Source organism: Hemicordylus capensis, chromosome 3 (assembly GCF_027244095.1).
Source record: "Hemicordylus capensis ecotype Gifberg chromosome 3, rHemCap1.1.pri, whole genome shotgun sequence".
NCBI lineage: Eukaryota > Metazoa > Chordata > Lepidosauria > Squamata > Cordylidae > Hemicordylus > Hemicordylus capensis.
The window spans coordinates 9,856,953-9,884,831 of NC_069659.1; the positions used below are offsets into that span (position 1 = coordinate 9,856,953).

Genomic DNA, 27,879 nt, shown 5'->3' on the forward strand with positions numbered 1-27,879 from the left:
CTGGAGGTACAGTGCTGGGGGTGGATAGGGCCAGTTACTCTCCCCCTGCTAAATAACGAGAATCACCACGTTAAAAGGTGCCTCTTTGCCAAGTTAGCAGGGTTTTGAACTTTGGTGCTGGAGAAGACTTTTGAGGATACCATGGATGGCCAGGAAAGCAAACCAATGGAGCATAGAACAAATCCATCCAGAATTTTCACTCGAGGCACAAATGATGACCAGGCTCAAACTATCATACTTCGGACAAACTATGCAAAGACCCAGCTCCCTTGAGAAGTCCACAATCCTGGGAAAAGTTGAAGGAAAGAGAAGAAAAGGACGACCAGCAGCAAGGTGGATGGACTCGATTACGGCAGCAATGAATGCTGAGAGGAGAGCTGGTCTTGTGGTAGCAAGCATGACTTGTCCCCATAGCTAAGCAGGGCCTGTCCTGGTTGCATCTGAATGGGAGACTTGATGTGTGAGCACTGCAAGATATTCCCCTCAGGGGATGAAGAAGCTGCTCTGGGAAGAGCAGAAGGTTCCAAGTTCCCTCCCTGGCTGCATCTCCAAGCTAGGGCTGAGAGAGATTCCTTCCTGCAACCTTGGAGAAGCCACTGCCAGTCTGTGAAGACAATACTGAGCTAGATAGACCAATGGCCTGACTCAGTATATGGCAGTTTCCTATGTTCCTATGTAATGCACCAGAGACCTTAAGTGGAAGGCAGATCATCCTGGAGAGAAACTATCTATGTGGTCACTAAGAGTCGACACCGACTTGAAGGCACTTAACCAACCAACCAACCACAAGACCGGCTCTTCTCCCCAGACCCAAGTCTAGGTGGTGGCTGTCATGCCTAGTAGGACTGCATTCTCCTTTGTGTCTGCTGGGTGCAAAGGAGACAAAAAAGGAGGGTTTTCCAGTGACCTGGTCAGTGGAGGAATTAACGAAGTATCTGCCAACATTCCTGAGTCTTTGCTGCCCTCTTGTGGGCAAGTATTTGCAGAGCTCTGGCACCATGAATGAACATCTGAAGCTGCCTTCTACTCAATTGGACCAGCTGGGTCAGTCGCCCTGAGGTCTGCTCCAGCATATCAACCCCTGCCGCTTTCCCCATTACATCGTGACCGAAAAATGTGCCTGTTGGATTTCTGTCCCCCAGACAGCTATTGAAAAGACAGGCGCCTTCCTAGAAAGATTACTGTGATGATGCATTGGTGCTACTGTGAAGTGGTGATAGGATTTGCCAGCAGGGTTTAGTTTTCCTTCCCCCTTGACAGAGTTTCTGCCTGTGCCTTTAATAGCATGTGCGACAGGCAGAAATGAAACAGGTGCAGTTTACTCCGGAACAGCATCCCGACAAAGCGGCGCCAGATAATCATGCTGCCCAGCACACCCTTATTAAAGGCACGAGGGCGAGAATGGGGCAGCTTATGTTTTCTATGTGATTTTGAAAAACGTACAGCCCGCCTCCCTTTAATTCGAAGCCTTCCAGCCCCCCTAAATGAATTTCATTGGTTCCTTCCCTCCCCCCCTTTTCCTAATGGTAAAGTCCTTAGAGCGCGAAGGATATATCAGTGGAGGCTCCCATGAGAGGTGTAGGGGGGGCGCCGATAACAATCCCGAACTCTTTCTCTCTCCCTCCCTCCCTGCCTCCCTCCCTCTGAGAAAGTCCGATGCCCGAGCTCGACTCCCTCCCGCCCTCTTCCCACGTGACCGGCTCCAACGGACTCTCTGCAGAAAAAAACTGCCGCTTTTTTGAATGTGAGGCACGAGGAGCGAGGTGGATTGCGCCTGCGCCTCGGGGCCTGTGGCCCGCCCCTCTCCGGGCACGTGCCCTGCTGAACCGTTGTCGTCGGGCCTCTTTGGCGCCCCCTTTTGGCGCCTTTTTTGGTGGCTGTTTGGAACTGAGCGGGAAAGCTTGGCAAATTGGGGAGGGGGGCGCACAGGATTTAGGGGGGAGGCAGGAGGAGGGGCTTAGCCTGGCAGCATGAGGGATAGGCTTAAATCACCTTGAAACTGGGGCAGGGAGCGGGGTTTCCCCTGGAAATACATAAACTGACAGAGGATAACATTTAACCCAAAGGGGCTGTTTAAATCTCCCAAAGTATATGGGCTGTTTTGACCCCTTCCACTCATACAAGGGGGAAAGAGCTTCCCCCCACACTGGACAAGGGGGGAGTGGAACTTCCTCAAGCTCTCTGAGAAGGAGACCACTGATAAAAAGTGGACTTTAGATATTGTAGTAGCAGTAGCAGTAGCAGACGGGGTGAGGAAAAGGGGGTGCTTCTGAGGGCTCCTCTCACACTCAAGTCCCTAATAAGGAAAGAGACTTCGCTTTCATAAAGGATTTTCTGATCCCATCCCAAAAAGGAAGGCGGCCTTTATACCTTGGCAAGGGCTAGGTTGGTGACATTCCTTGGATAAAACAGAATCCTAGTAAGAAGTGCTTTGATGCATTCAAGGCAGAGAGGTGGTGACTCATTTATTACTATAGGGCCTGGCTTCCAGGACAAGAGGGCAAATATAGAGGTTGAAGGGGGAATGGGGGGATGATACCCCCTCACAAAAGGAAGTTAATTCAGATTTTCTGAGGAGGAGTGACTTTGGGTCCCTCCTAAGTGGGGCGCATTGAAGAACTTTGATCAGGAGTGCTGCTTACATTCCTTAATTACAAGAGGCACTTTGACCCCTAATAACAAAAGAGATACACTGAAGCAGTGCAGGAGAAAATTAACCCCACTCCTGCCAGAAGAGTGAGCTTGATGACTCCCTAAAAAGAAAGCAGGGATAACTGGACTACCAGAAAAGCCGGGGCTAATTTGGCTGCAAAAAAAGTGTTCAAAAGAAGGCATAACCCTGAATAACATCCTAGCCTGTCTAGGAACAGCAGAGTTTCATCATGCCCAAGGAGGCCATCTTTCTGGTGCTCGGGTTACAGCTGGCCACCATGCTTCTGGCAACAGGGCACATGATCCTGATCCGCACACTCGTAAACCGGCGGGAGGCCCGGCTCTTCCTGATGGAGATGACTGCCACTTTCCAACTGTGCACCTGCAATGGCTTCTTGCTCCTTCTGATGGACATACATCCCCAAAACCAGTTAATTATTACCTACATTTATGTGCTCACCACTGTGCATTACATCCTGACTTTGAATGAGAACATCAGCAATCCTGCCTGCACCTTCCTATATATCCTGCGGAAGGGCATCTCAGTGAGGCTGGGCAGTCTGAAGATAGTGGCTCAGTTTGTCGGGGCCGCTATAGCTAGACTTTACTTCAATGGGATCTACTCACTGGGAATCAGCTATCAGTTCTCTGAACCCAAATGCAATCCTCACCAAGCAGATTTCTTTAAAGCCTTTTGCATCGAGCTTGTGACCTCCACCATGTTCCAGCTGGCCATGCTGACATCAGAACAGCAACAGCTCTCTTTCAGAGCCAACAGGCTTGCTTTCGTCATCACCTCCGTGGTGTATACAGGTCTGTTATTGTCCTTTCTTTCCTCCACTGTCTCAAATAGTAACTGTGGGCAAGATTATAATATTTGAAGCATCCGCTTGTCAACTAGCAAAGCTTTTTAAAAAGTTATTATTCATAGCTCACCCTTCCTCCAAGCCTCCTGAGAGTGGCAGGCATCCTTCTCCTCCCTTATATCCTCACAACAACTCTGTGAGGATAGGCTATACTGAGATATACTGACCCAAGATCACTCAGTGAATGACATGGTTTAGTGGAGATTTGAACCCAAGACTCCCTAGTGTTAATCCAACCATCTACTTAGTACACTACATTGATTCAGAAGATGCCCTCCAAACTGTGCAAACTTATATGAAATTGGCCAGTAAAAGATGGCCTTTGGCTGAATATGTGGGCAAGTGTCAGCTCCAGCTTCTTTTTCCAGTAGGATTTGCCCTACTTTTCTTTCTTCTTGTGACCTGCTTCCTCCTCTTGTCCACTCCACTTCCTCAAGTCCTTCAGTGTCACTTAGTTGTGCTCACCTATGTATATCCATATTCTGTTTTCTTAACCCTTTGCCTCCAGGCTAGCTAAGATGGTAGTCTTCTTTACCTCTTAGTGAGTGTATGTTGGCTGTTAGGGATGCAAACAGGTCTGCATTGAGGGTGAAGCTTGGGATGATGCCTGCTGATATTAAAAGGGTATTGACATTCACTGAAAGCAAGGGACACACATTTCTTGGGAGAAGAAGCATGTGGGGGTGGGGCTTTTCCCCCAAGGGAAAAGTTGCATGTTCCCCAAACACAATCTGTTACCTTTCCTTCCTTTTCAGCTTTCAGAGGGTACATCTTCCAGCTGTGCCAGTGAAGTGATTCAAAAGAAGACTGCAGAAAGTCGAACAGACTCAAAAGCATGGGACATTTTTAGATAAAAAAGACAATAGATAACACAAAAATTAGTGGTGTGGAATAATGAGTGTCCCAACACCCAACATTCTGCCACCGCACTGCCTTTTCTAGTTACATGTTTGTTTGTAGTTGGACCCTACACTTAGCCACAGGGTTACAAAAACCAGTAGTTTTGTTCATTCAGTAATTGTAAGCACAGCTATAAGAAGCTTAAACCACAAACTCCTTCACCACAAATAATATGGCACAAATGCCACAGAAGGCATTCTGCAATGGCACATTCTGCACAGTGTAGGCTGACTAAAGAAGGGTTTGCAAACAGCCTTCTGTGTCCCAGCGAAGCAGTGATGTAGTCTTTTTGCACAGCCAAGTGGGTGTGGAGGGGAGTACTTTTGCGTAGCCCTCATGGACATATTTTTCAAAGCAGAAAGGTATTTTGCAGTGAGGAAAGAAGCGAAAAATGCTCCCTCCCCCAGTGCCCACTGGGCTGTGCAAAAAGCCTTCGCTGTTGAGATGCTGAAGACTTTGCAAACATGCACCCCTTCTCCTATTGACCTGATGCTTTACAGAATGCAGGCAAATGATTTCTGCACCAAATCTGTGAACAATAAACGATGGGGTATCTGCCTCTGAAGAATATGCAAACCATTTGTGCCACATGGATGGGATGGTATATAAATGTAATAAGTAAATAATAATAAATAAATGGACAACATTATAAACAGGACCATGTACACCACTCTGGGTGCCTTGGATGAACAGTAAGTCTTTTTGGTTGTGGCCCCTAGGCTCTGGAATGCCCTCCCAGAAGAGCTTCACCATGCTCCCTCACTTAGGGTTTTTAAAAATGTTCTTAAAACCCACTTGTTCAGAAAGGCTTTTTAATGTGTTTTATTACAGCTCAGTTGGTTCTTAATTTAAATTTAATTTATGTATTTATTGCATTTTTATACCACTCCATCCAAAGGCTCTGGGCACTCTGTTTTAATTGTTTTATTTATTTATTTATTTATTTGATTTGATTTGATTTGATTTGATTTGATTTCTATACCACCCATTCCCAAAAATGGCTCAGGGCGGTTTACACAGAGAAACAACAAATAAATAAGATGGATCCCTGTCCCCAAAGGGCTCACAATCTAAAAAGAAACACAAGATAGACACCAACAACAGTCACTGGAGCTATTGTGCTGGGGCTGGATAGGGCCAGTTACTCTCCCCCTGCTCAATAAAGAGAATCACCACGTTAAAAGGTGCCTCTTTGCCAAGTTAGCAGGGTTTGCCAAGTTAGCGGGGTTAACATTGTGTTTTATTTCTTCTATGGCATTAAATTTTATATTACTTTTATTGCTTTATTGTTGTGAGCTGCCCTGAGCAGTATTGTACTGGAGGGACAGAATATAAATATTTATTATGATTACTCCTTATTCACACAGTCAGACAGATGTTATTGACTGGTTTGTTTTATCCAGACATCGAGTCCTTCCCAAGGACCTGGGATGCCTGAATTTTATTGTCAGTATTGTTGTTGTTGTTATAAATATCGTCGCAAAGTTCTAGCTGGCTGGTTGCCAGCCCCCCAGACTGTTGAAGAGTTCCACCTGCGGCTTGTGCCAGGCCTTTTTCATATATGTGTTTGGGCTCTCTTGAGGGGGATGGTGCTGGGAGTGTACCCAGTGTTTCTGGGGCAGCTATTACTGTTGTGGTGGGGAATAGAAGAATTGGCGCTGGCAGAGCAGCTGGCCGTTACAGGGGAAGGGAAATCAGTAATTTAGTTCCAACTGTTCTGTCAACTCTCAGGCCTCGGGGAGCAGCCCCAATGACCCACAGAGTCTGGCCTTGCTCCTCTGTAATGCCAGGTCAGTTCAGAATAAGACCGAAATTGTCAATGATCTGATCGTGGATGAGGGAGCTGACCTGGCATATATAACAGACCTGGATGGGGGAGGCGAGTGGTCCAGTGTGGGCTCAGCTTCTCCCACCAGGTTATTCTGTCGTGGAGCAGGCTAGAGGATGTGGGCGGGGTGGTGGTGGTGTGGCTGTGGTCCATAAGAATACCATTTCCCTTACCAGGGCCCCTGTGAGACAGCTGACTTATATCGAGTGCATATTTTTGTGGCTGGGAACGAGGGATAGATTGGGGATTCTGTTGGTGTACCGTCCACCCCGCTGCCCAACCGACTCCCTAACTGAGCGGAGCTGGTCACGGAGTTGGTGTTGGAGTCTCCTAGACTTTTAGTGCTGTGGGACTTCAATATCCACTTTGGGACTGGCTTGTCTGGTCATAGCTCAGAAGTTCATAGAGGCCATGACAACAATGGGCCTATCCCAATTGGTTTCTGATCCAACTCACGTTGCTGGCCACACACTTGATTTGGTCTTTTGTTTGGATCAGGGGAGTGTTCCGTGGGTGGGGGATCCTGTCGTCTCCCCATTGTCATGGACGGACCACTACCTGGTTAAGGTTGGTCTCACAGCTGCTGGACCCAGTGGGATTTCAAAAGGCCTTGGAGGATTTTGACGTTGGTGTGGCCAGTGATTCTGTCGATGCCCTGGTGGGAACCTGGAACAGGGAACTCATCAGGGCAGTAGACATTATTGCTCCTAAGCGTCCCTTCCAATCTGCTTCAGAAATGGCCCCTTGGTATACTCAAGAGTTGTGAGGGCTGAAGCGGTTGGGTAGGCAACTAGAGCGCAAGTAGAAGAGAACTCGGTTCGAATCTGACAGGATACAGCATGTGACCCATTTGAAGAGTTATGCGGTCGTGGTGCGTGCGGCAAAAAAGAGCTTTTGGTCTGCATGCATTGCGGCTGCAGGTTCGCGCTCAGCGGAGCTATCCCGGGTTGTGAGGGGTTTGATTTCTGCTCCTTCTACTTCAAATCAATCCCTGGGGTCATTCTGCTGTGATGCCTTTAATGAGATTTTTGCAAACAAGATCTCCTGTATTCAGGCCGACATGGACTCCACTGTTTTTGCAGGGTTTATGGAGGAGGTGTCCAGCAATCCCTCTTGCAGTATTAGATTGGATCAGTTTCAGTCTGTGACTCCTGAGCATGAGGACAAGCTACTTGGGGCAGTGAGGCCTACCACCTGTTCTCTGGATCCTTGCCCGACTTGGCTGCTTCTATCTAGCAGGGAGATTGTTGGAGATGGCCTAGTTAATATAAAAGCATCACTGAGGGAGGGTAGGGTAGGGTACCCCCTTGTTTGAAGGAGGCATTGATTAGACCACTCCTAAAGAAGCCTTCTCAGGATCCCTTAGTGATGGACAGTTACAGGCCAATCTCCAATCTCCCTTGGTTGGGCAAGGTGATTGAGAGGGTGGTGGCCGACCAGCTCCAGGCAGTCTTGGAGGAAACTGATTATCTAGATCCATTTCAAACTGGCTTTAGGGCTGGCTATGGGGTTGAGACAGCCTTGGTTGGCCTGATGGATGACCTTTACCGGGGAATCGACGGAGGGAGTGTGACTCTGCTGGTTCTTCTGGATCTCTTGGTGGCATTCGATATCATCAACCATGGTATCCTTCTGGATTGCCTGGGGGAGTTGGGGATAGGGGGCACTGCTTTGCAGTGGTTCCGCTCCTATCTCCCGGGAAGATTCCAGATGGTGGAGCTTGGTGACAATTGCTCTTCAAAATGGGAGCTGCTATATGGAGTCCCCCCAGGGCTCCATTCTGTCACCAACGCTTTTTAATATCTACATGAAACTGCTGGGTGAGGTCATTAGGAGATTTGGTGCTGGGTGTTATCAGTATGCTGATGACACCCAAATCTACTTCTCCTTTTCATCTTCAGGATGCTTTCCCTCCCCACTGGCTCAGCGGTGGCCACCATTGTCTCTCTCCGCACCCGTGGCTATGTGGCAGCTGCTTGTGAACTCTTGTGAGAGCTGCCACACATGGGATTAGCCATGGGTACGTCTTAGAGAAATAAATATATAGATGGTTTGAAAAAGCAAATGCAAACACCTGCCTAAGTTATATATTAGTACATTAATTTGTACTTTAGGATGCTTGTACTTGCTGTAGAGCAGAATTGAAATGTGTATGCTGCTTATAATGCTAGAGCTGTTTAAGTCTGTTTTGGCTGATTTTACTCTGATTCTTGCAGTTTACTTTTTGTATGTTGAAGGCTTTTGAGTGGAAAGGTGAGGTATATAGTTTTGAAATAACTAAATATATATTTATATAGTATAATGGGTTGACAATCAATTAAATAGGAGCCCCTGGTGGCGCAGTGGTAAAACTGCTGCCCTGTAACCAGAAGGTTAAAAGTTCGATCCTGACCAGGGGCTCAAGGTTGACTCAGCCTTCCATCCTTCCAAGGTCGGTAAAATGAGTACCCAGAATGTTGGGGGCAATATGCTAAAATCATTGTAAACCGCTTAGAGAGCTCCGGCTATAAAGCGGTATATAAATGTAAGTGCTATTGCTATTGCTAAATGCATATAAAAGTTTATAAAAGAATGTGCCAGCAGGCATAATCATCATTCTCTCTCTTTTCTCAGTGTGTGTGTGTGTGTGGGGGGGTGTGTTTGTGTGAATGCCTTTTCTAAGATGGTCCTTGCCATGTGCAGTTTTTACAAGTATTGCAAGTTTGCATTTTTAAAATCTGCCGCTAATTAGCCAGAGATGTTTAGTCAACTAAATTTTAATCAATCTTACTAATTCACTGCCTGACACTGCAGCTCTATTTAAGGGAAGTCCTGGTCTTCTCAGGCAGCACCACTTACATTAAGTTATTTAATATCTGCATGAAGGGGAAGATGACCAAAGTTTGACAGAAATGTCTAGAGTTTTGCTTCTTCTGAAATAAGCGACATCCTGTCTTGTTTAAAGGGTCGTACTGGAAGGGAATAAGGGCAATGTCTGAGCACGAGAGACGGATTTTGGCGAGTTCTTGCCCGGGACGCGTGGGATGGGGGCGAGAGATCCCCGGCGGCGGCGGCGGCGGTTTCCCCCCTAGCCTTTGCCACACTTTTCTGTGGTCGCCTATGCTGAACCCGCAGGCCCACCACCACGTCCCGGGCCGTGCCTGAAGGTGCGCATCCCGGTGGCGGGAGGCGCCACGGCGCAAATGCCCCTCTCGCGCGCGGTTCCTTCCAGGGCCTGAGCGGGAGGAGGAGCCCCCCCCCGTGATCTCTCCTTCCCCAAACGGGCAAGACCCGCCAGCATGCCGGCCTCGGCCCGCTCCGCCTGGCGCAGCCTTCTTCAAGCGTGGCGCGGCAGCCCGGCAAGCCTCCCGCTTGCGTGCTGCGCCGTCGCCTTTCCAGGGTCACACAGCCGCGCTGATGGCGGGCGGCTGCGGCGACCCTTCCAGCCCGGCTCCGGAGGCAGCGTGGCGGCGGCCCTCGCCGCAACTGGGGCGGCCCGGAGGAGGCTTACGGGGAAAAGGCAGCCTCCTGGCGACGAACTGGGCGGCCCCAGGCTTGGCTTTCCAGCGTGCTAGAGAGCCGCGCGGGGTGTATGCAGCCAGATTCGCCCCCCAGGAGGGGACAGGCGCCACGGGGCGGTGGAAGGAGGTTGCTGGGTTGGCCTCGCCTCGGAGGGGCAGGAGGAAGGGGTCATCGGCTGGGGCAGCTGCTTGATGAGCCGGGCTGGCTTCGGAGGAGGCGGGGTCTGCCCTGGTGCCTTCTCCGCCCGGGCGGGGAGCACCTGTGACTTCCAGGGGGAAGAAGCGGCGGCGCGTCGTCCCCGACTGCGGCAGCCCTCTGCAACTGAGCGTGACCCCCTGTGGAAGAGGCTGCCAGCCCAGCTCCTCGCTCGCAGTCTGTGTGGGGCGACTCGGCAGAGGCAGCGAGCGGATCCGAGCCCCCCTCGGCACTGTGGCGAGGCCACGGAACAGCCCGAAAGGGAGCCGAATGGGAAGGAAGGAAGGATCCGCAGGAGTCCAGAGACCTCTTCCCAGGGCTAGGTGAGGGCCGGAGGAGCGCTGCTGCTGCTGCTGCTGCTGCTGCCAGTTTCCGGATGAGCCTGGGCAGATGGCTGGGGGAGTGAAGTCCCCTGAGAGCGCGGCGTGGACAGCGGCAGCAGGAGGAGGAGGGAGCTGTCAACCCCTCCGAAAACGTCGTCCACCTCCAGAGGGAGTCGAGAGACTTTCAACTAGTGTGTGAAGGAAGCTGAGGAGGACAGAGTGCTGAGACCATCCCTGGCGGGCTGGAGCTGGAAGAGGGGAAAGTGACACACTCCTTTAACTTCTGCTGCTGGAATCCCACTTTTGCCATGGCTGTCGGCGAAGCCTGCATCTCGCTGCTTGTGATGGCAGGTACGATTGTGGCCACAGCTTACTGCAGGCGACTGGCCCAGCAGTTTGCCCCCTGCCAGTCTCACTCCCATATCCAGTGCTTCTTCCTAGAGTTAACTGGTGCCTTCCAGATCTGTGCCTGCACCCACGAGCTTCTGCTGCTGGTTGAATTGCCCCCCCAACCTTATATGGCACTTTCCCTCACTTACATTTTCACTGTGCTTCATGGCTTGACATTACCTGACAGTGTCAACAATCCCTCCAGCAGCTTTCAGCAGCTTTCCATGGGTAGGATCATGGTCAAGACCTGGTGGCTACAGACTTTGGCTCAGTTCACTGGTGCAGTACTGGCTAATGTATACACTAAATTCATCTGGAACCTGGGGGTCACGCTGGTGCATTCAAGCGCATTGGCAGAGACTTGCAGAAGCCCAATCCAAACCACCATAGCAAACGCTTTTATCCTAGAACTCCTCTTTTCCTTCTTGTTCCATCTGACCCTCCTGCAGTTTGAATCCATGAATTACAAGACAAAAGTTCACATTGCAGCTCTGCTGATCACCACATTGGTATATGAAGGTTTGTTGCCGTTTATCCTGTTTTTGTTATTGTGTTGGGCTGTAAACCAGCTTTGAATGATTATTTTATTTATTCAATTTATATACTGCCCTTCCTAAAGTGGCTCAGGGTAGTTTACATTAAAATAAAATAAAAACTCATGTAAACCAGATTAAAACTCATTAAAATTAAAGTATCATTAAAAGCTAGGCTAAAAAGATGGGTCTTTAAGACTCTCCCAAAGGCCTCCAAGGAAGATAATCCTCTTATATCCACGGTGTGTGCGCGCACGCACAACAGCTGAGAAGGCCTGATCCCAGGTCACCAACAGATGAACTGGTGGCACCCGAAGATGGACCCTTCCTGATCATCTGATCAAATAAATAAATGATCAAATAAATAAATAAAATCTTAATAAGTGGTGGGGATCTTGTAGAGAAAGGTGCTCTCAGGTAACCCGGACCTAAGCCATTCAGGGCTTTAAATGTAATAACCAGCACTTTGTACTTTGCTTGGAAAAATATCAGCAGCCAGAACAACTGTTTAAGAACAGGCATAATGTGGAACAAGCATAATTTAAATGTTTCATTACACAATTGCCTTTATACTGTATCTACCTTTGACTTTATTATAGCTAACAATATATTCCCAAGAGAGAACTTGCCTCAAATGAGTTTTATGAACAGGTTTTCCTACTTATCAGTTGTGGTTTTTGAAGACCTGTGGCACAACATGATCAAAAGGGGAATAACTTCCAGGCAAGAGGTCCTGCAGATTACCCTAAAGAAGGCCTGTTTGCATACGTTACAGCCCCCTTAGGCATTTAAACCCTATTTACATCTTGCAAACTCTTGTATAGAAGGAAAAAGAGCAGGCACTATCTTAGTCTTGTCCAGTTAGATGGGGACCATGTGGAATCAGATCTTCATCCGTTTTTTCTCCTTCCCTATTTGAGTCTTCTAAGAAGCAAGTTAGGAAATGTAACCTCTGAAACGTTATAACATCAAAGAGTTGGGAACTCTGGCTCCCCATCAAGCCAAGGTGGTTTCTGAAGTTTTCTCAAGGTTTCACAATATAGAAGCTTCCTATCTGGATATTTCTGGTATCTAAAACTTAAATTAAAGATGCCATAGCTCTGCAGTCTTCCTTAATGTTTTATTCTGATTTTGCAATCCTAAGTGTATGGAATTTTGGGGAACAAGGAGGAAGCAGTAACTTGCTTTAGCCACACGTGGTAAGAAGTGTGTCACACATTTGAAAGCAAGAGTTTGAGCTTTGGATAGTTCCTCATTTCTTGCAAAAGTTTGTTTTCCAGTCTTAAGAGAGATTCTCATGAGAATTTTCCACAGTACCAGTTCAGCATTTTAGTGCTCAGTAGTGAAAGCAGTAACTGAAAAAGTGAGTTCTAAATTTCTTGGTGTTTTAAGCAGTATCTAAGTGCCATGTGGAATGCACTTGGATTACCTCTGCCATTCTTGTGCTATGCTGTATAGACTGGCAGAGAACAGGTGCTTCAGGTCAAAGCATGCAAGCTATATGAACATGGCCATAGAGTGCCCTCTTCCCAAAAAAGCTCAGCTAGATTGACAGCTCCTCCTTAAGAGTGAGGAAGTTTTGGAATAGGAGTTTTGGAATAGAGTGACCAATCTGTTCATGCATAAAAGAAGCCTCAGTATAAATGTAAGTAACGTTTTACGAGCACATACTACAGAATGCCTTGCACGTGCTTCTGTGTGTGTGTGTGTTGCGCGGGGGAGAAATACACTGAAAGATCCATAGAATTAAATAATTAATTTCATGCCTCTGAAGGGGTGGCTTTGGGCTGTCTCATACAACACTGCCTGCATGACAAACTGCTCTTGAAACTGAAGCAACTTTCAAAAGTAGCTTGTGATAGCCTGCAAGTAGCCTGCAGCCTTGGAGAAGCCGCTGCCAGTCTGTGAAGACGATACTGAGCTAGGTGGACCAATGATCTGACTCGGTATGTGGCAGCTTCCTATGTTCCTACGAGAGGCTGCTGCTCAAACTAAAACCAATCAATCACCCGGGGCATGCCAAAGACACTGGGCACACCTACAGTAGCTCACTGTATCCCAACTATCCTTTAGCCCACTGCTCTTCACAGTCTGGCCCTTCAGAGAATACTTCCTACATCAAAGTGTTTGCCAAGGAGCTCTTGAGCATTAGCCCCAGGATCCCCGTGCATTGCAGAGCATTCTATGGCATGTGCTAAAGCACAGCCTTGTTTTGTGGAAGGCACTGGTCAGGGCTGTAGTTGTTGCTAAGTGTGAACTGAGCATGTGACCAAGATCGTAACACCCAGCAACATTCTCCTGCACATTGCATTCAAAGATTAGTTGTGGGTGACAAAGCTGGCCTTCAGGAAAGCTTGAGGCTATTCTCACGATGCGGGAAAACCGGGCTAAAGAAGCCCAGCCTGGTTTTTCCCCATCGTGAGAACCAGCGGGCGAGCCTGGTGGGTCTCTGGCAGCTAGCCCGCCAAAGTAACCCTCCCCTTAGCCCAGGTTAGTTTTCTAATCGTGTGCCACCATGGCATGGCTCCGCGCCGTGGCAACACACGAGGAGACCCCCGCCGAGAGGCTGCAAGCAGCCTCCCAGGTTCGGAGGGCTCTTCAGGATGCCCTGCACACTCGCATCATGGGGCATGCTGGAACTGATAGAGCTGGCAGTCGTGTGGGTGGCTGATCCAGTTGCCCAGCTACAAGCAGCTGCTTGTCCGTGGAGAGAGTGGGCTAAGCCCGCTCTCCCCGCAGAACCTCCTCCAGCGCTTCGCGCCAGTCGTGTGAAGCGCCTCCTTGTCTGCTTTCCCTGATCTCATTCAGAAACCCTTGATCCAGCTTCCAAGGAATCCCAGGGTTCCCTAGAACCAGCTTAAAACCTCTGGTTTAGCCCATGCACTAGAAGGGCTGTGTGGCTATTCACTGGGCAGTAGTGTGAAGAAGGGTTCCAGCTGCCACCTCTTAGCAGTGACGTCTAATGTGAAAACCTTGGCATATGGCCAAAATCTCTCTGCCCCAGTTAGGCTGGCAGCCATCAGGTGTTGAAAAAACATGAAACCCAAGCAAGCAAGCAAGCAAAAAATATATATATATTAAAAAAAAAAGCTGGGGAGGGGAGAAAGAAAAGCTGACTCCGGCAAAGGGAGTAAGGGAAAAAAGCTCTCCTTTAATACTCTGTGAAACAGTGGCTTACATGTTGTGCAACATTACACACAGTGGAACATGATTTGCACAGTTGTGTAAGAGCAAAAACTACAAAACTGGAGTTGCACAACAGTGAGGCCATCCTATATAATGACTTTACTTTTGCACAACTCAATTTTTGTGCTTTCACGACTGTGCAAATGTTAAGGTAAAGTGTGCTGTTGTGTTGGTTTCGACTCCTGGTGACCACAGAGCCCTGTAGTTGTCTTTGGTAGAATACAGGAGGGGTTTTCCATTGTCATCTCCTGCGCAATATAAGGTGATGCCTTTTGGCATCTTCCTATATCACTGCTGCCCGATATGGGTGTTTCCCATAGTCTGGGAAACATTCCAGCAGTGATTCGAACTGGCAACCTCTGGCTTGGTAGTCAAGCCATTTCCCACTGTGCCATTAGGTGGCTCGTGCAAATGTTACATTATCCTTATTAGGGCAATATGTAGGTTCTTTGAGGAAATGCACTGCACTGTCTGGCCTCTAGACTGAGCAGTTGTCCTTTTGCTTCCTGGAGTTCACGTTGTGTGGTTATTCCTCAGTGGAGGAAAGGCCAAGTACTGCAGAAATTGGAAGCTTCAAACAGATGGAAACCATTGGTGGTGCTCTCCTCCAATCTATTCCAGGTGATAGGAAGCAGAGCAGTTGCAAGACAGCCAAGTTTTATTTATTTGTTTATTTGTTTGTTTGTTTTACATTTATATCCCACTCTTCCTCCAAGGAGCCCAGAGTGGTGTACTACATACTTGGGTTTCTCCTCACAACAACCCTGTGAAGTAGGTTAGGCTGAGAGAGAAGTGACTGGCCCAGAGTCACCCAGCTAGTCTCATGGCTGAATGGGGATTCGAACTCAGGTCTCCCTGGTCCTAGTCCAGAACTCTAACCACTACACCACATTGCACATAGGCATGCACATTTAATTCAGACATGGGCTTGCTGTTCCAAACTTTATTTTACAGTCTTTAAAAAAAAAAGATTATGTACAGTATATTGTTGATTATAGGATCTCTTCTGTAGGTGTAACTATTAAATCAGTTTAACTTCACCTCTGGAACCTCAAATGTTACTCTAGCAAAGTCAGCCTTGTTTGTCTTTCACTAAGTACATTAAACTGTTGATACAAAGAACTTAATTGTGAAACATTAAAAATTGCATGACAGCATGCAAGAGGAAGGGTTTATTTCTGCCTGCTCAGCAGGGAGCAGGTGTGTGCTCACCATCTTTGACCCCAGTTGGCACTAACAAATGAGAACTTGGAATTATATGCCCTAACCTCACGCCTGAGATAGCTGGGCAGGGGCAGCCTACAATAAGGTGAGGTCAGGCATCTGCCTAGAGCAGCAGACCCTTGGGGTGCCAGCAGGGTGGCAAAATGCCCCCTGCTTCCCCCAGTGCTATGGGGACACCATATTAAGTGGTGCTGTGCTCTTCAGCAAAGCGTTGTTCCCTCCTCTGCTCTGCAAAGGCCAGTGAAGGAAGCAAATGGGAGTGGACTCAGCCAGCACAATGCTGACTGATGGAGAAATTCCAGGAATTCTGGGTCCATTTAATGAGCAGAGCCCCTCACCATCCATCAGATGTATTGTTCACAGCATGCCAGGTGTCTTTCTTCCAAGAGCACACACTCAGGCTTTTGGCAAGAGTTTTTTATACTGTTTGCTAGTATTTTTAAGCCCGTTATAATAACGGGCGCTAGCTTTCCCCTCCCTTTAAGCGTTCTTCCTTTCTATTGCTTTTTTTTTGTCCCTGTATCTTTTCCTTTCTCTCCTTTCCTTCCTTTTCTTGTTCTCCTTTTCCTTCTATCTTTTTTTTGTTTTGTTTTTTATATGTTTTATTCTCTTCGTTATCTTTTTCTCTCTTCTTTCTATAATGGGTGTGTTCTGTGGGGTTGTGTGTGTGCGTGTGTGTTTTCCTTTTTCTCTTTTTCTATCTTTTGTTTTTTCCCTTTGTTCTTCACTTTTACCTCTCTTATTTTCCCTTCCTCTCTCTTTGTTTATTTTGTTCTTTTCTTTCCCATCTCTCTCTTTTTTCTGTTTTTCCTTCTTTATTTCTTTTCTTTTCTCTATTGTTCTGTCTCCCTCCCTCATTCCTTGTTTTGTCTTCTGCTGTCTGTCTATTTTTTTGTCTGTCTGTCTGTCTCTCTCTTTCTCTCTGTCTTTGTTTTGCACACCCATTGGGAAAAATGAGAGTACCATCACAATTAGAATTATGCACTGCTTAGTGGCCCCAGAGTGGTTGCACTTTGGAGTGGCTTGCAAGCAGTACATGCACATCTCAGAGCTGTGGATCTCTGCGCAGTATGCAAAGTAGTATTGGAAAGTTCTATAATTTTGAACAATTACAGTCATCTTCACAAATAGTAAATAATTAAGCAGAGCATTAATAAAATATATATGGAATATAACGTATTCCACATGCCATTAGAGTAGATAACCTTGCTATTTCATCCTCAGCACACTTGAGGCAAAGAGGGACAAACAGAAATGATTACACAAAAGTCAATGGATCCTTACACTGGGGTGAGACAGAAATCAAGTAGTCAATGTAGTCATTATCACAGGGAAAGAATCAAGCAGTGTTTAATTTCTAAAATGAGACACACAAACTTGTTTGCAAGCTCTGCCCCCCAACCCCAGATCCAATATCCTTTCTTTCCAAGCTTGAGGCCAACTTCACACTAAGCCTTAAAGGTCTAAGTCTTAAAAAAAATCTTGGCAACCATACTGGTACACACCTTTTTGGAAAAGAGTCTGGTTTTAGGGAAGTGAGATAGCAAGCAATAGTGCGAGCAGCAATACATTTCTTGTTCTGCCTGTCCTTCGCCCCAGCCGTGTCCGTCGGGCGAAGGACTGCTCAATTTCAGCTTTAAACGACTTAAATGCAGAGAAACAGAGGAGGTCGCAAGCAGAGCTCCACTCTCTTGCAGAGCCTCTGGCCGTACTGTCAGTTTGGATGCAAAGGACGCCTATTGCGTCCTTTACGGCCATAGTGTCAGTTCAGGCAGAGCCATTCCAAAGAGAGGAGCTCTGCTTGCAAGCTCCTCTGTTTCTCTGCAGTTTTGGTGTTTTGCGCCCGACGGACATGGTCGGGGTAAGGAGGGCTCGGCAGTTGGGAGAGAGGGCGGGCGGGGGGCGGGCAACGGCATTGTTGGGGGGGAAATGGCTGCCAGTGGGGCCGTGCAAGGACCACCTGATATTGGTCCGGAATGGCCATGGATGGGTCTGGGGCAGTGATGGAGGGCGGGCGGGCAGACAGCGATCCGGCCGTAATGGCCGCGGCGGCAGGAGGTCTAGTGTTTGGTGGCTGGGGCAGTGATGGTGGGCAGACAGCGATCCGGCCACATGTTGGGCCGGGGATAGGGGCGAAATGGCCGCTGGTGGGCCCGGAACGGTGTTGGAAGGCGGGCGGGCGACGGCAGGAGGTCGAGTGTGTGGTGGCTTTGGAACACTGGCGTTGGGGGTCCGGACTCCCTTGGGCTGTTCTGGGCCTGCGCGAAGCGCAGGCCCAGAACAGCCCATGGAGGCAGGGAGGCAGGGACGCAGATCCCCAACGTTCCAAAGCCACGGCCACTCACTTAGCCTTTTATTATATAGGATATACAGGCTATAGGATTGAGTACAGAGCCTATCAGAAGCCAAAGTTTCATGGCATACACCAATCATACTAGTACAAGCAGAATAAAGCTTAGCCATTGGTAGACAAGGTGAACCAGTTACAAGGCAGAAACTAGCAATAATGCACCAATCAGCTTTTTGCTGTGTTTATGCCTAGTCAGGCAGGGCAACAGGTGCTTATCTCTACTTAGGCAGGGGAGAGTATTGGTTCCAAGAAAAGGAACCCTTCTAATGGCAGGGTACAGAAACTTGTGACCTTTAGGACTTATGTAGGTTACATAACCAGGTGGAAGTGGATAGTGGAATTTTACTTCATCATGACTTAGAGTGTCTCTGTGGAGACTCTAGACCAGCAGCAACCTTCTGGCCTCAAAACAGCTCTTCCTACCACAGCTTTCTCTGGCTGTTCAAAACTCAGGATGGGAGCAGAGGAGAGTGAGGGGAGCTCTAGCTCACACTGCTGTTGGATGAGATAAAGAGGATGTGATGGGTTGAACAGTCAGGGTATGTGCACGTGCACATAAGTACATACAATGGGTTGGGCAGAGGGAAGGGGGAGGAGTGGCAGGACATTTTGGCCACATGCCATCAGGCTCCCCTGCTACAGGGACAGGCCACTGCTAGTGATAGGCAGCTGTTATGGAGGACAGCAAAGTGTATGACCTTCCACATTGAGCAAGGACCATTGAACAGATCTCGAAAATCAATTAGTCAAAAGCACCATTATTCAAAGAAGACTCCATAGGACAAAAAGTTGTGTATTTATTTATTTTTTAAGTTCCAGCAAGAAGTCTTGGATTCTGTGATGTCCCTTTGAGAGCTAGAGCCTTGGGGATGGGATGCTAAATGAGTGAACCAGCTTCATTGAGAAACTGAAGCATAGGCTGCATGGACGAAGCTAGTAACCATCTGCTTGAAGAGAAAAAAAAAGTACATTCAAGTGATGCTTGCTGGGGCCAGAAGGCATTTCATGCTGTTCCTACATAGACTTGGCCTTTTCCTGCTAAGAAGGAAGGAGAGCATGTGGTAAAGATGGAGACCTCTGGAACATCATCGCCACACTTCAGTGAAGCAAAAGTTGTTGTCAATGGCTTAAGGCAACAATTGCACAGAGAAGGTAGTTTGAACACCCTTTGCAGTCTGCCTCAAAGCCCAACCTGCCTGGATTAAAACAAAATTAGACATTTCCTTCTTAAATATTCTTAAATCCCAGGGCACAAAGTTAAGCTGCTCTTTGCGGGAGACAAAACTCCCAAGTAAATACTGGAAAAACTCTCCATCCTACAAGCAGGACTCGATAAACATGGTGAATTGCAGATGTGTAAAGGCTGACCCTGATGTTCCAAAACAACCTGAGAATTTGATGCAGTGTAATCCCTCTTGTCTCAGCCTGGGTAGAACAGGAGACAATGCTCAGTGATATTTGAGTAGACGTGCAATGAATGGTTCCCTTGCAGCCTAAAGGTATTGAAATTGTGTTATGTATGTTGCTATGGGAAGAGGAAGATTGAAGTTCCCTAAATTAAATTTCCCCAGTTCTAGCCAAATCATGCTTCTTGCAGTCTCCAAAATAAAGTAACTAAGAGGGCTGGGATGGGATTCAATTCAATGAGATGAGATGAATTTAAATAACTAAAACTTTTAGGTCCGCAAATTAATTCTGTTCATAACCTCTTACCAGGAGTAAATTAATAGTCCAGACTCCAGGCTGTTAAGCTGGTCATTTCTTTCTGCTTAGTGTTTCCAAATGGAATGTTTTGTGTTTACTCATTAGCTTGGCAAACTTGTCAGTTCAGCTAAGGCAAAGCTGTCCCCTAATGATCAAGATGAATAGGCACTTGCTCCTCTGTTAACTTCTTGGGACTCTGAGCATACCATTAGCCAGGTGTATACATATCATACTGTTTCTGCTTTAAGTGTCTTATTTATTTATTTTATTTTATTGTTAAATTTATATACTGCCTTTCATTAAAAATAATCCCAAGGCAGTGCACATAGAAAAATTAAAACAAGACTATAAAAATTACACAATTAAAATATTAAGCTAAAATATAAAAACAGAGATCTAACTAAAAAGATTTTAAAATACAAGCATAAAATAACCATATAAAATACAAAGAAGCAGCAGTGGAGACAATCACATAAAAGCCTGGATAAAAAGCCAAGTTTTTACATGCTTTCTAAAAGGCATGATGGAGACTGAGGAGTGAATAGCTCCTGAAAAGGTAGAAGCAGCAACTTGTCCAAGAAGTGGGCACAAATAAGTTTCAGCTGCTGCTGATTAACCAGGATTGGGAGGTTGCCAGAATACAGGAAAGCTGGAGTATTGTAGCACTTCTCGACTGTAGTAGCATCTTTCACAGAAGGTACACTTTCATAAGATACCAGCCATCATGGCAGTCTGATTAATTTATTTAGATTAGAGTTAGGGGTTGAATGAAATCTTCTTAAGTTTATTTATTTATTCATTTTTTTTGAATAAACTGATAGCTAACCAGCCCCTGAAATCTCCAGTTTCTACAGGCTCCCTTGGCCAGCTGAAACATTGCTGAATTGCTCATAGTTCAGAAGACTCAGCAGCACTTGCTGCATGTTAGCATCCATATAGCACTTTGGACAACTCCTGCTGGGGCCCAATAGATCCTGTTTTAAAAGACATAGGTGTATTTGACCATGATTCCAGTTTAATATAAACATGGCGTTTCAAGAAAGTTAATTTATAACAAAGGAAAACAGCTCTGCAGTGACCTCAAAGTCAATTTCTATGGTGTACTGGGGCAGGTTGCCTGCGACCTTTTCCACTTCCTGTGTGAAAGCTGAACAAAATGGAAATTATTGACCACTTTCTTACTGTTTCCCCTACACTGCTAGAACAGCCCTTTGTTAAGTGTGAGTGTTCACATTATTTGGAACCCATCACCATTCATTTCACTCCCATCACCATTCATTTTGGTACCTCTTTGGGCTCAGCTATGACCAAACCCAGAGAGGGGAGGCGATCACACCTATTGCTTCTTGTCCTGTTCTAGGTGAATAGAGTGGTTTCTGCTCTTCTCTCACTGAAGACACATTCTTATACTTCTTACACATTCAAAGTCCCAGTACTAGAGAAGCCTTGACATTTATTCCCAAGGCAGCCTTATGTGACAAGAAGCAGGAGATCCATGAACAGGTTGCATATTTTAAAGGGCAAAATGCAGTCACCGCCTCCTTGCAAATAGCAACTCCAGGAAAGCAATTCAGACTGTGAACTTAACACAGGGGAAAGGTTTTTAAAAGACTTGGGTGGGGGGCCCTGGCCCATTCTAATTTTTTACCTCCCCCCCCAGGTTTTTTTTTTAAAAAGACGACTTTTAAAACTTCTATATTGTAATGTAATGGAGAGCAACTAAGGTGATAAAGCCTGCCCCTCCTCCTCCTCCCCCATTTTTAGGCTGGCTACAGGCCTAATCTTCCACACTGCCATGGCCCTAATTAAATTTCTGACTGCATTCAGCTCTTTTGCAAACGGGAGATATATCTGATCATGGAACTCCTGCTAACATGTCCCATTTGGCTGTAAATCTTTTCATAGCAATAATATCAATTTCACTAATGTGATTTGAAACTGGATTGAGTTGCAACATTTTATCTGCTAGCCCTCTTTATATACCTCTGAGGGTACACCAATAGTGCTGCCATACCATGCAGAGAACCATAGATGGAAGCGAGAGATGCCTGCACTATTGTGATGCAAGTGAAACTGTGCCTGTGTCCGCTAGGCATTGCGCAATTGCAGTTGGGATGCTACTCCTGTTGGGAATGAACATACATTTATACATTCATTCATTCATTCCATTTCTATACCGCCCTTCCAAAAATGGCTCAGGGCGGCTTACACAGAGAAATAATAAATAAATAAGATGGATCTCTGTCCCCAAAGGGCTCACAGTCTAAAGAGAAACACTAGATAGATACTAGCAGCAGCCACTGGAAGTATTGTGCTGGGGGTGGGGTGGATAGGGCCATTAACAAATGTATTACTAGAAAAGTGTGTAGGTCCAGTAGTTGTAAATGTCGACTGCATCATTTCACTGTAGAGCAGGGATGCACAACTGAAATGCCCCAGTGGGCTGGAACCAACCATGACACAGGTCAATTTTCTCTGCATTATTACATTAACATTAATTATTAAAAATATTAATGAAAGCAATTACATGTGACTCTTTTCCCCTTGTCAAGGGGCCCACAATTTTAACTAAGAATAGTGGCCAGAAAATAGGCCCATGGCCCTGCTCAGCCACTGGGGCACCTGGAGTGCATGCCAACCCCCCCAAAAGGCCAGTCTTCTCTCTCTAAATTGCTGTTGCTTTCAAGTTGCAAACCTCGGCATGTTTACTTAGGAGCAAGCATCACTGGGAACACAGTGGGAATATTTATGAGTAAACATGCATAGGATGGTGCTATATGTCAGTTTCAGAGAAGAGTGAGATGGCCACCTTGGTGAAGAGGGAACTGACCCAAGGAGCGGTCTTTTGCTTTTTTAGTATTGCTGCTGCAGAATATTCCTACCTGCAGGCCGTACAAAAAAAAGCCCCCACAGGCCAAATTAAGCTCCCAGACTTTATTTGTGTGCACCCACTTTTAGAGCCACCACAGTTTCAGAACCAAATCTATTGGAATTAATGGCAGTACTTGAAACTTTCATTAATATGCCTTTCTCTTGAGATTTCCAACGAACATCTTACTATGTGATAAATGCCTTTTTGGCAAGGAACTTATATTCTGATTGAACCTTTAAGAACTGTAGATGGACAGAGTGAATGGGGGTGAAGGTTTCAAACCAAAGTCTCTCAGGTTTAAGGCATTGGACAGACAGAAATAAGGAGTCTGCAAGTGAAGGTTCATTGTCTATAAGTACCAGAGGATTTTTGAGTTGCTTTCAGGAGATGGTACAAATCATGATGAGATGATCTCTTTAGAGAGCTGAGATATAAAGATACAATTTGTACTCAGTTGTAGAGATCCTTTGCTCTAGTCAGTCCTTGTCTCAGGGATGTTGCTTTCTGCACAATGGGGTAGTGTATGCGCATTAATGGGAATGGGCTGGACGAGATCCATTAACTGAAGTTTGTGTACAACACAGCATTAACTGAAAAGTTTAATCTCTGAAAACAGATATACTCAGAGCAGTTTCTCTCTCACAGCCACCTTTATTTTATTTACTTAAAATATTTCTATACCACCCTAAACTTGTATCTCTGCTGTATCATTACTTGGAAACTAGTTTGCTAGAACCCTTAGCTTTCAATTATGCCACATTATTTTAGGTTGCCGGTTCAAATCCCCACTGGTACTATATCGGGCAGCAGTGATATAAGAAGATGCTGGAAGGCATCATCTCATTCTGTGCGGAAGGAGGCAATGGTAAACCCCTCCTATATTCTACCAAAGAAAACCACAGGGCTCTGTGGGCAGCAGGAGTTGAAATAGACTTCATGGCACACTTTACCTTTAATGTATGGCAAAGTGATATTAATCCTTGCTAAATTTTGTTACACATTGACCAAACTAAGAGAAGCTAGAGCACAGCAATTGGTTACTGTCAAAGATTCCTGATTTTATATATTTGATGACATTTTAGACTTTGTCTCCATTATTTTCTTTTCACTGTGTATATTCTGTGTATATTGATGTTTGATCTAAGATCGTAAATAAACAACTAACTATTAATCCTGGCCCACATACTACAAGGTGAACCCAGGAAGCAATTTTGTGATGCACTAATCAACTAGCAGAAAGATGGCCACAGTTCTGTTATAAAAGTGGTTCCAAGGTGCTTCTGTGCTGGGCCAAGCCAAGGCTGGTAACTTTTATTTAATTATTTAACAAATTTACATACCTCCCCAAACCTATGTCTCTAGGCGGTTTTCAATAAAAAACAACAAATGGCAACATCTCATTTCTAATTCCATTAGTGGCTTTGAAATGTTTTGCTACTTAATACTTCTACAGCGCTTCACATGCATCATGTCAGTATTCCTTCCAACAATCCCGTATGGCAGGTTAGTATCCTTATCATAACCTATGATGGACTGAGAGACTTGCCGCAGCCTATGTAGCAGGCTAATGGGCAAGTCTTGATCTGAACCAGGAGCCAATGATTTCCTGACACACAACTCAACAAGTACCCTTCATTAATTGCAGCACATCAACCAAGGTGATTCAGTGGAGTGTTGGCCTTAATCTGAGGGAGCTGATGCTGCATCACTAATTCACTGATGACCTTTGGCAAGGCACTATTTCTCTGGTACAATGCTCTGTTTGTTAAACAGGAACAGCAGCATTGTACCTCTCGCAGACATTGGAAGGATGAATGAGAGGATTTGTAAGGGATTTTATATACATGAATGATTAACCTTCCCCATACAGAAGCTCATCAAAAGCAAATATTGCCATTTCCAAGATACCATGGGTGTAATCCTCCATCACCTTTGGGGCTTTGCCCAGAAGTTTTAGAGTAGATTCTATATGTCAGGTACACTGATCTGATCTTGATGTAAGCTGTATTCAGGCATTGCATGGTATGAACATACAGTGGTCTACTTTTATTCGGCCAAAGACCCCTGGGTGGTTAACAAGAAGATTAATAAGAAGATAAAAACAGTAATAAGCCTTGTACAGGTGAATTCATTTTAAAAGTGAAAGTGTGTACAGCCCCCCTCGAATGCAGCATAGAGAAAGGAAGTGTACTACTGTAAATGCTGTACACAGACTGCATGCGTCTTGAATGTAGCAGCTCTACTGGATCAGCTTTGCAATAGCAATTTAATGCCAGTGAAGCAATTTCACCACAGTTCTGCAACTCTGGAGTATCAATAGACAAGACTGACTTATGACATGAGATGCAGAGCATCACTACAAAAGTGGATTAGGTTCACTGAGCGGCATGGCAGGTATGTTAGATTTATAGCTAACAGTGTAAGTGGAGCACCAAATATTCTGCAATAGGAATGGCACAGCCAATTCAGAGCATGGTTTTGTTGTATGCTCAAAGGCAGGCTTACAGGCCTAAGGCAAGAATCAGCTACACCCTCTCCTTTGTCACCGCCAAGTGGTAGATCTCCTACACTGAGCAAGGAGTTACACAAAATGGTCTGTGAGACCCCTCCAACTTCTCATTCTATGAGAGAGGGACAACACACTGTGGTAGAGCACATGTTTTTCCATGTGGATTCAGTCCTGAACATCTCCAGGATGGAGAGGATTTTGGAGGTAGGACTGGAAAAATCCTCTTCCCTAGAAAAAATAACCAATACTTGGTTAAATTTTAAGCTGGTCTAAGGACCGTAATAAAATTTACTACTACCAATACTGGCCTAGGTGGGTCTGACAGAATAAGGTGGTTCATGTTTGGCAAAAATCTTTAGGAACAAGGTTGTAGCAAGCTAGCAGTGGCAGATAATTAATACTTATGCAGTACTCTGTGTTACAAATATTTTGGTCTGCTACCAAATTCTAGTCACACTGGATTTCTCCCCTCCTTTTTATAGGTGGACATGTCACAGGAGCAATATTTAACCCAGCACTGGCTTTTTCCTTGCATATGAGTTGTTTCCTTGACGCATTCTGGAATTACATGCTGGTGTACTGGGTCGCACCCTGCCTAGGTAAGTGCCTTTATATCTTTATTAGGACAAAATGGAGCAGTACTCCTACCTATAAGCAGCAATGTTGGCTTGAGGTCACAATAGCAAAAGGCGGTATACACATCAAACAAAACACACACAATGCTCAGCAACCTTGATTAGGGACCGGCCTTTAAGTATGGCAGCTTTTTAACGACTTCTTCTGGCTGATGCCTGACAAAAGCTGGCTTTCACACTTGCTCCACGGCACTCTAGCTCTTTAAAGAGTAAACCCAGCCATTATGTCATATGTGCATATTGGAGTCTGCACATATGTACACATTTGTGTGAATGGCTGCAATGCATTCATTGTAGGACTCCCTCAAATGCAGGCTATGCATTGAAAATGTGAATAACTGTACATGCATGCATTGCACACAGACTGTATGTCTGTTGAACACAACCTTTGAATAGGGCTTACATTTGGTATAAAAACAAGGCTGGCTAATATTCTTCTCCCCATCAAAATATCATAGCAATTAATATTGGTACTTCAACCACCAACCTTTTAAGTGAGGTTAGGGAGAAATTGTGGTTATGAGAAAACCACCAACAGTTACATTAGTTCAGTTCAAGAGGGGTAGCAATGTTCGAGCAAATGGAACAGAGTTTTGTGGAACTTTGGACAAACACATTATTGTAGCAGAAGCATTCATGGACTACCATCCATTTCAACAGATGCCTCTAGCATTATGCTTAATTGGAAGGTATGCGTGTGTGTGTACACACACGCACTCACACACAGAGTGCAAGTGAGCGCTGCTTAGGCCTCCTAGACCAAAACCACAAAAGAGAAAGATGCAATTTTTACAGGTAGGTTTCAGAACTCACCCAGACTATCAGAAAAATAGAAAATCCTGGGGAAATTGATGGATTTGCCAGAAAATGCAGGAACAACTCTCCAGTTGGAAAAGCATGGGGAAATTATACTATCCAACTAACTTTGGCAGTTTTCTTGGGTACTTTGAGACAAAGTCCAGACTTTCACTGAATTATGAACAAGCCATATTTTTTTAGTTCACTGTGTTGGATTTCTTTGAAAATCATTTAAGAAAAAAAACCACTAGAAAAAGCTGAAATGCTGGAGATAAATACATTTTTCTAAACAAAAACTCTTCTGCACATCAACTAGCAATGAGTAAAGGGAGAGTGCAGGGCTGTTTTGTGGTATAAGAAATGCCTGCAACTGCAAGCCTGTTTTATTAGCATATTATGTAATATGTCTGTCTCCCACGCACACACGTAGGGTCAAGCAGCCATGAAATGCAAGAGATATAGTCTGACCTACCCACCTAATGGCGCAGAGGGAAATGACTTGCCTAGCAAGCAAGTGGTCCCGCTGCTATGTTTCCCAGACTATGGGAAACACCTATAAGGCAGCAGCAATACAGGAAAATGCTGAAAGGCATCATCTCATACTGCACGGGAGGAGGCAATGGTAAACCCCTCCTGTATTCTACTGAAGACAACCACAGGGCTCTGTGGTCACCAGGAGTCAACACCAACTTGACGTCACACTTTACCTTTACCTTACCCAGTTACTGCTAGTGTGAGATGGTCAATTCCACTTTATGTACATTGAAATAGTAGACACTTTGGCTGTTTAAAACCACACAAATTTCTCACAGCCACGCATGCTTGAGTACATTTGCTTCACCTCCATAACATGCAAGCTTCACTTCAGATATAAACATACCTGCCCGCTATTGAATTGCACCTTTCAAGCTGCAATACCATTGGCCAATGATGCTGGCAACACTTCCCTCTCCTAGCAAAGAGCATCTCAACACAAGACTGGAAGGTTGACATCTTCAAACCACTCTCCATTGCATGTTGTTGCAGGCAGCCCTGTTCCCTTGCACAATCTGCAGTCATTGCCTTAAAAGCATTTTCTGTTTTCATTGTTTCAGGGTCTGCATTGGTGGTTGTACTGTGGGATGAAGTACTTCCCCTGCTACGGAGACAACATTTGCTAGGCTGAAAAACCATGTTCTGGAGAGCTTCTTGGAAAAACTAATGCAGACAGAAGACATTAGGTTTACTCAGGCAACCTTCAGATATTTGGACTGACTTTGCAATACAGTACTTGCTTGTGCCCATAAGAACTAGAACTGATTTTCCCAGTTGAGCTGTATAGTTCTGATCTCTCAAATTGTAAGACTCTTAACTTTAAATTCTACATCTCACTTGTTACATCCTCCAAATCAATATAAGTTTTAAAAGAGTGAA

General features: G+C 45.7%; 1 protein-coding gene across 3 annotated transcripts; it reads left to right on the forward strand.

Annotated features, from left to right (window-relative positions):
• The first annotated feature begins 733 nt into the window (after nt 1-733).
• AQP11 (aquaporin 11) lies at nt 734-27,879 on the forward strand. Of its 3 annotated transcripts, XM_053305998.1 has the most exons (4): nt 734-3,465; nt 4,274-11,174; nt 25,516-25,632; nt 27,561-27,879. In XM_053305998.1, the coding sequence occupies exons 2-4, from the start codon at nt 10,574-10,576 to the stop codon at nt 27,629-27,631; spliced, it is 789 nt and encodes a 262-aa protein (XP_053161973.1). In that variant the 5' UTR covers nt 734-3,465; nt 4,274-10,573; the 3' UTR covers nt 27,632-27,879. The 3 variants fall into 3 exon arrangements, with proteins under 3 accessions (XP_053161973.1, XP_053161975.1, XP_053161974.1); XM_053305999.1 differs by lacking the exon at nt 4,274-11,174 and having other exon boundaries at nt 855-3,465; XM_053306000.1 differs by lacking the exons at nt 25,516-25,632; nt 27,561-27,879 and having other exon boundaries at nt 840-3,465; nt 4,274-5,788.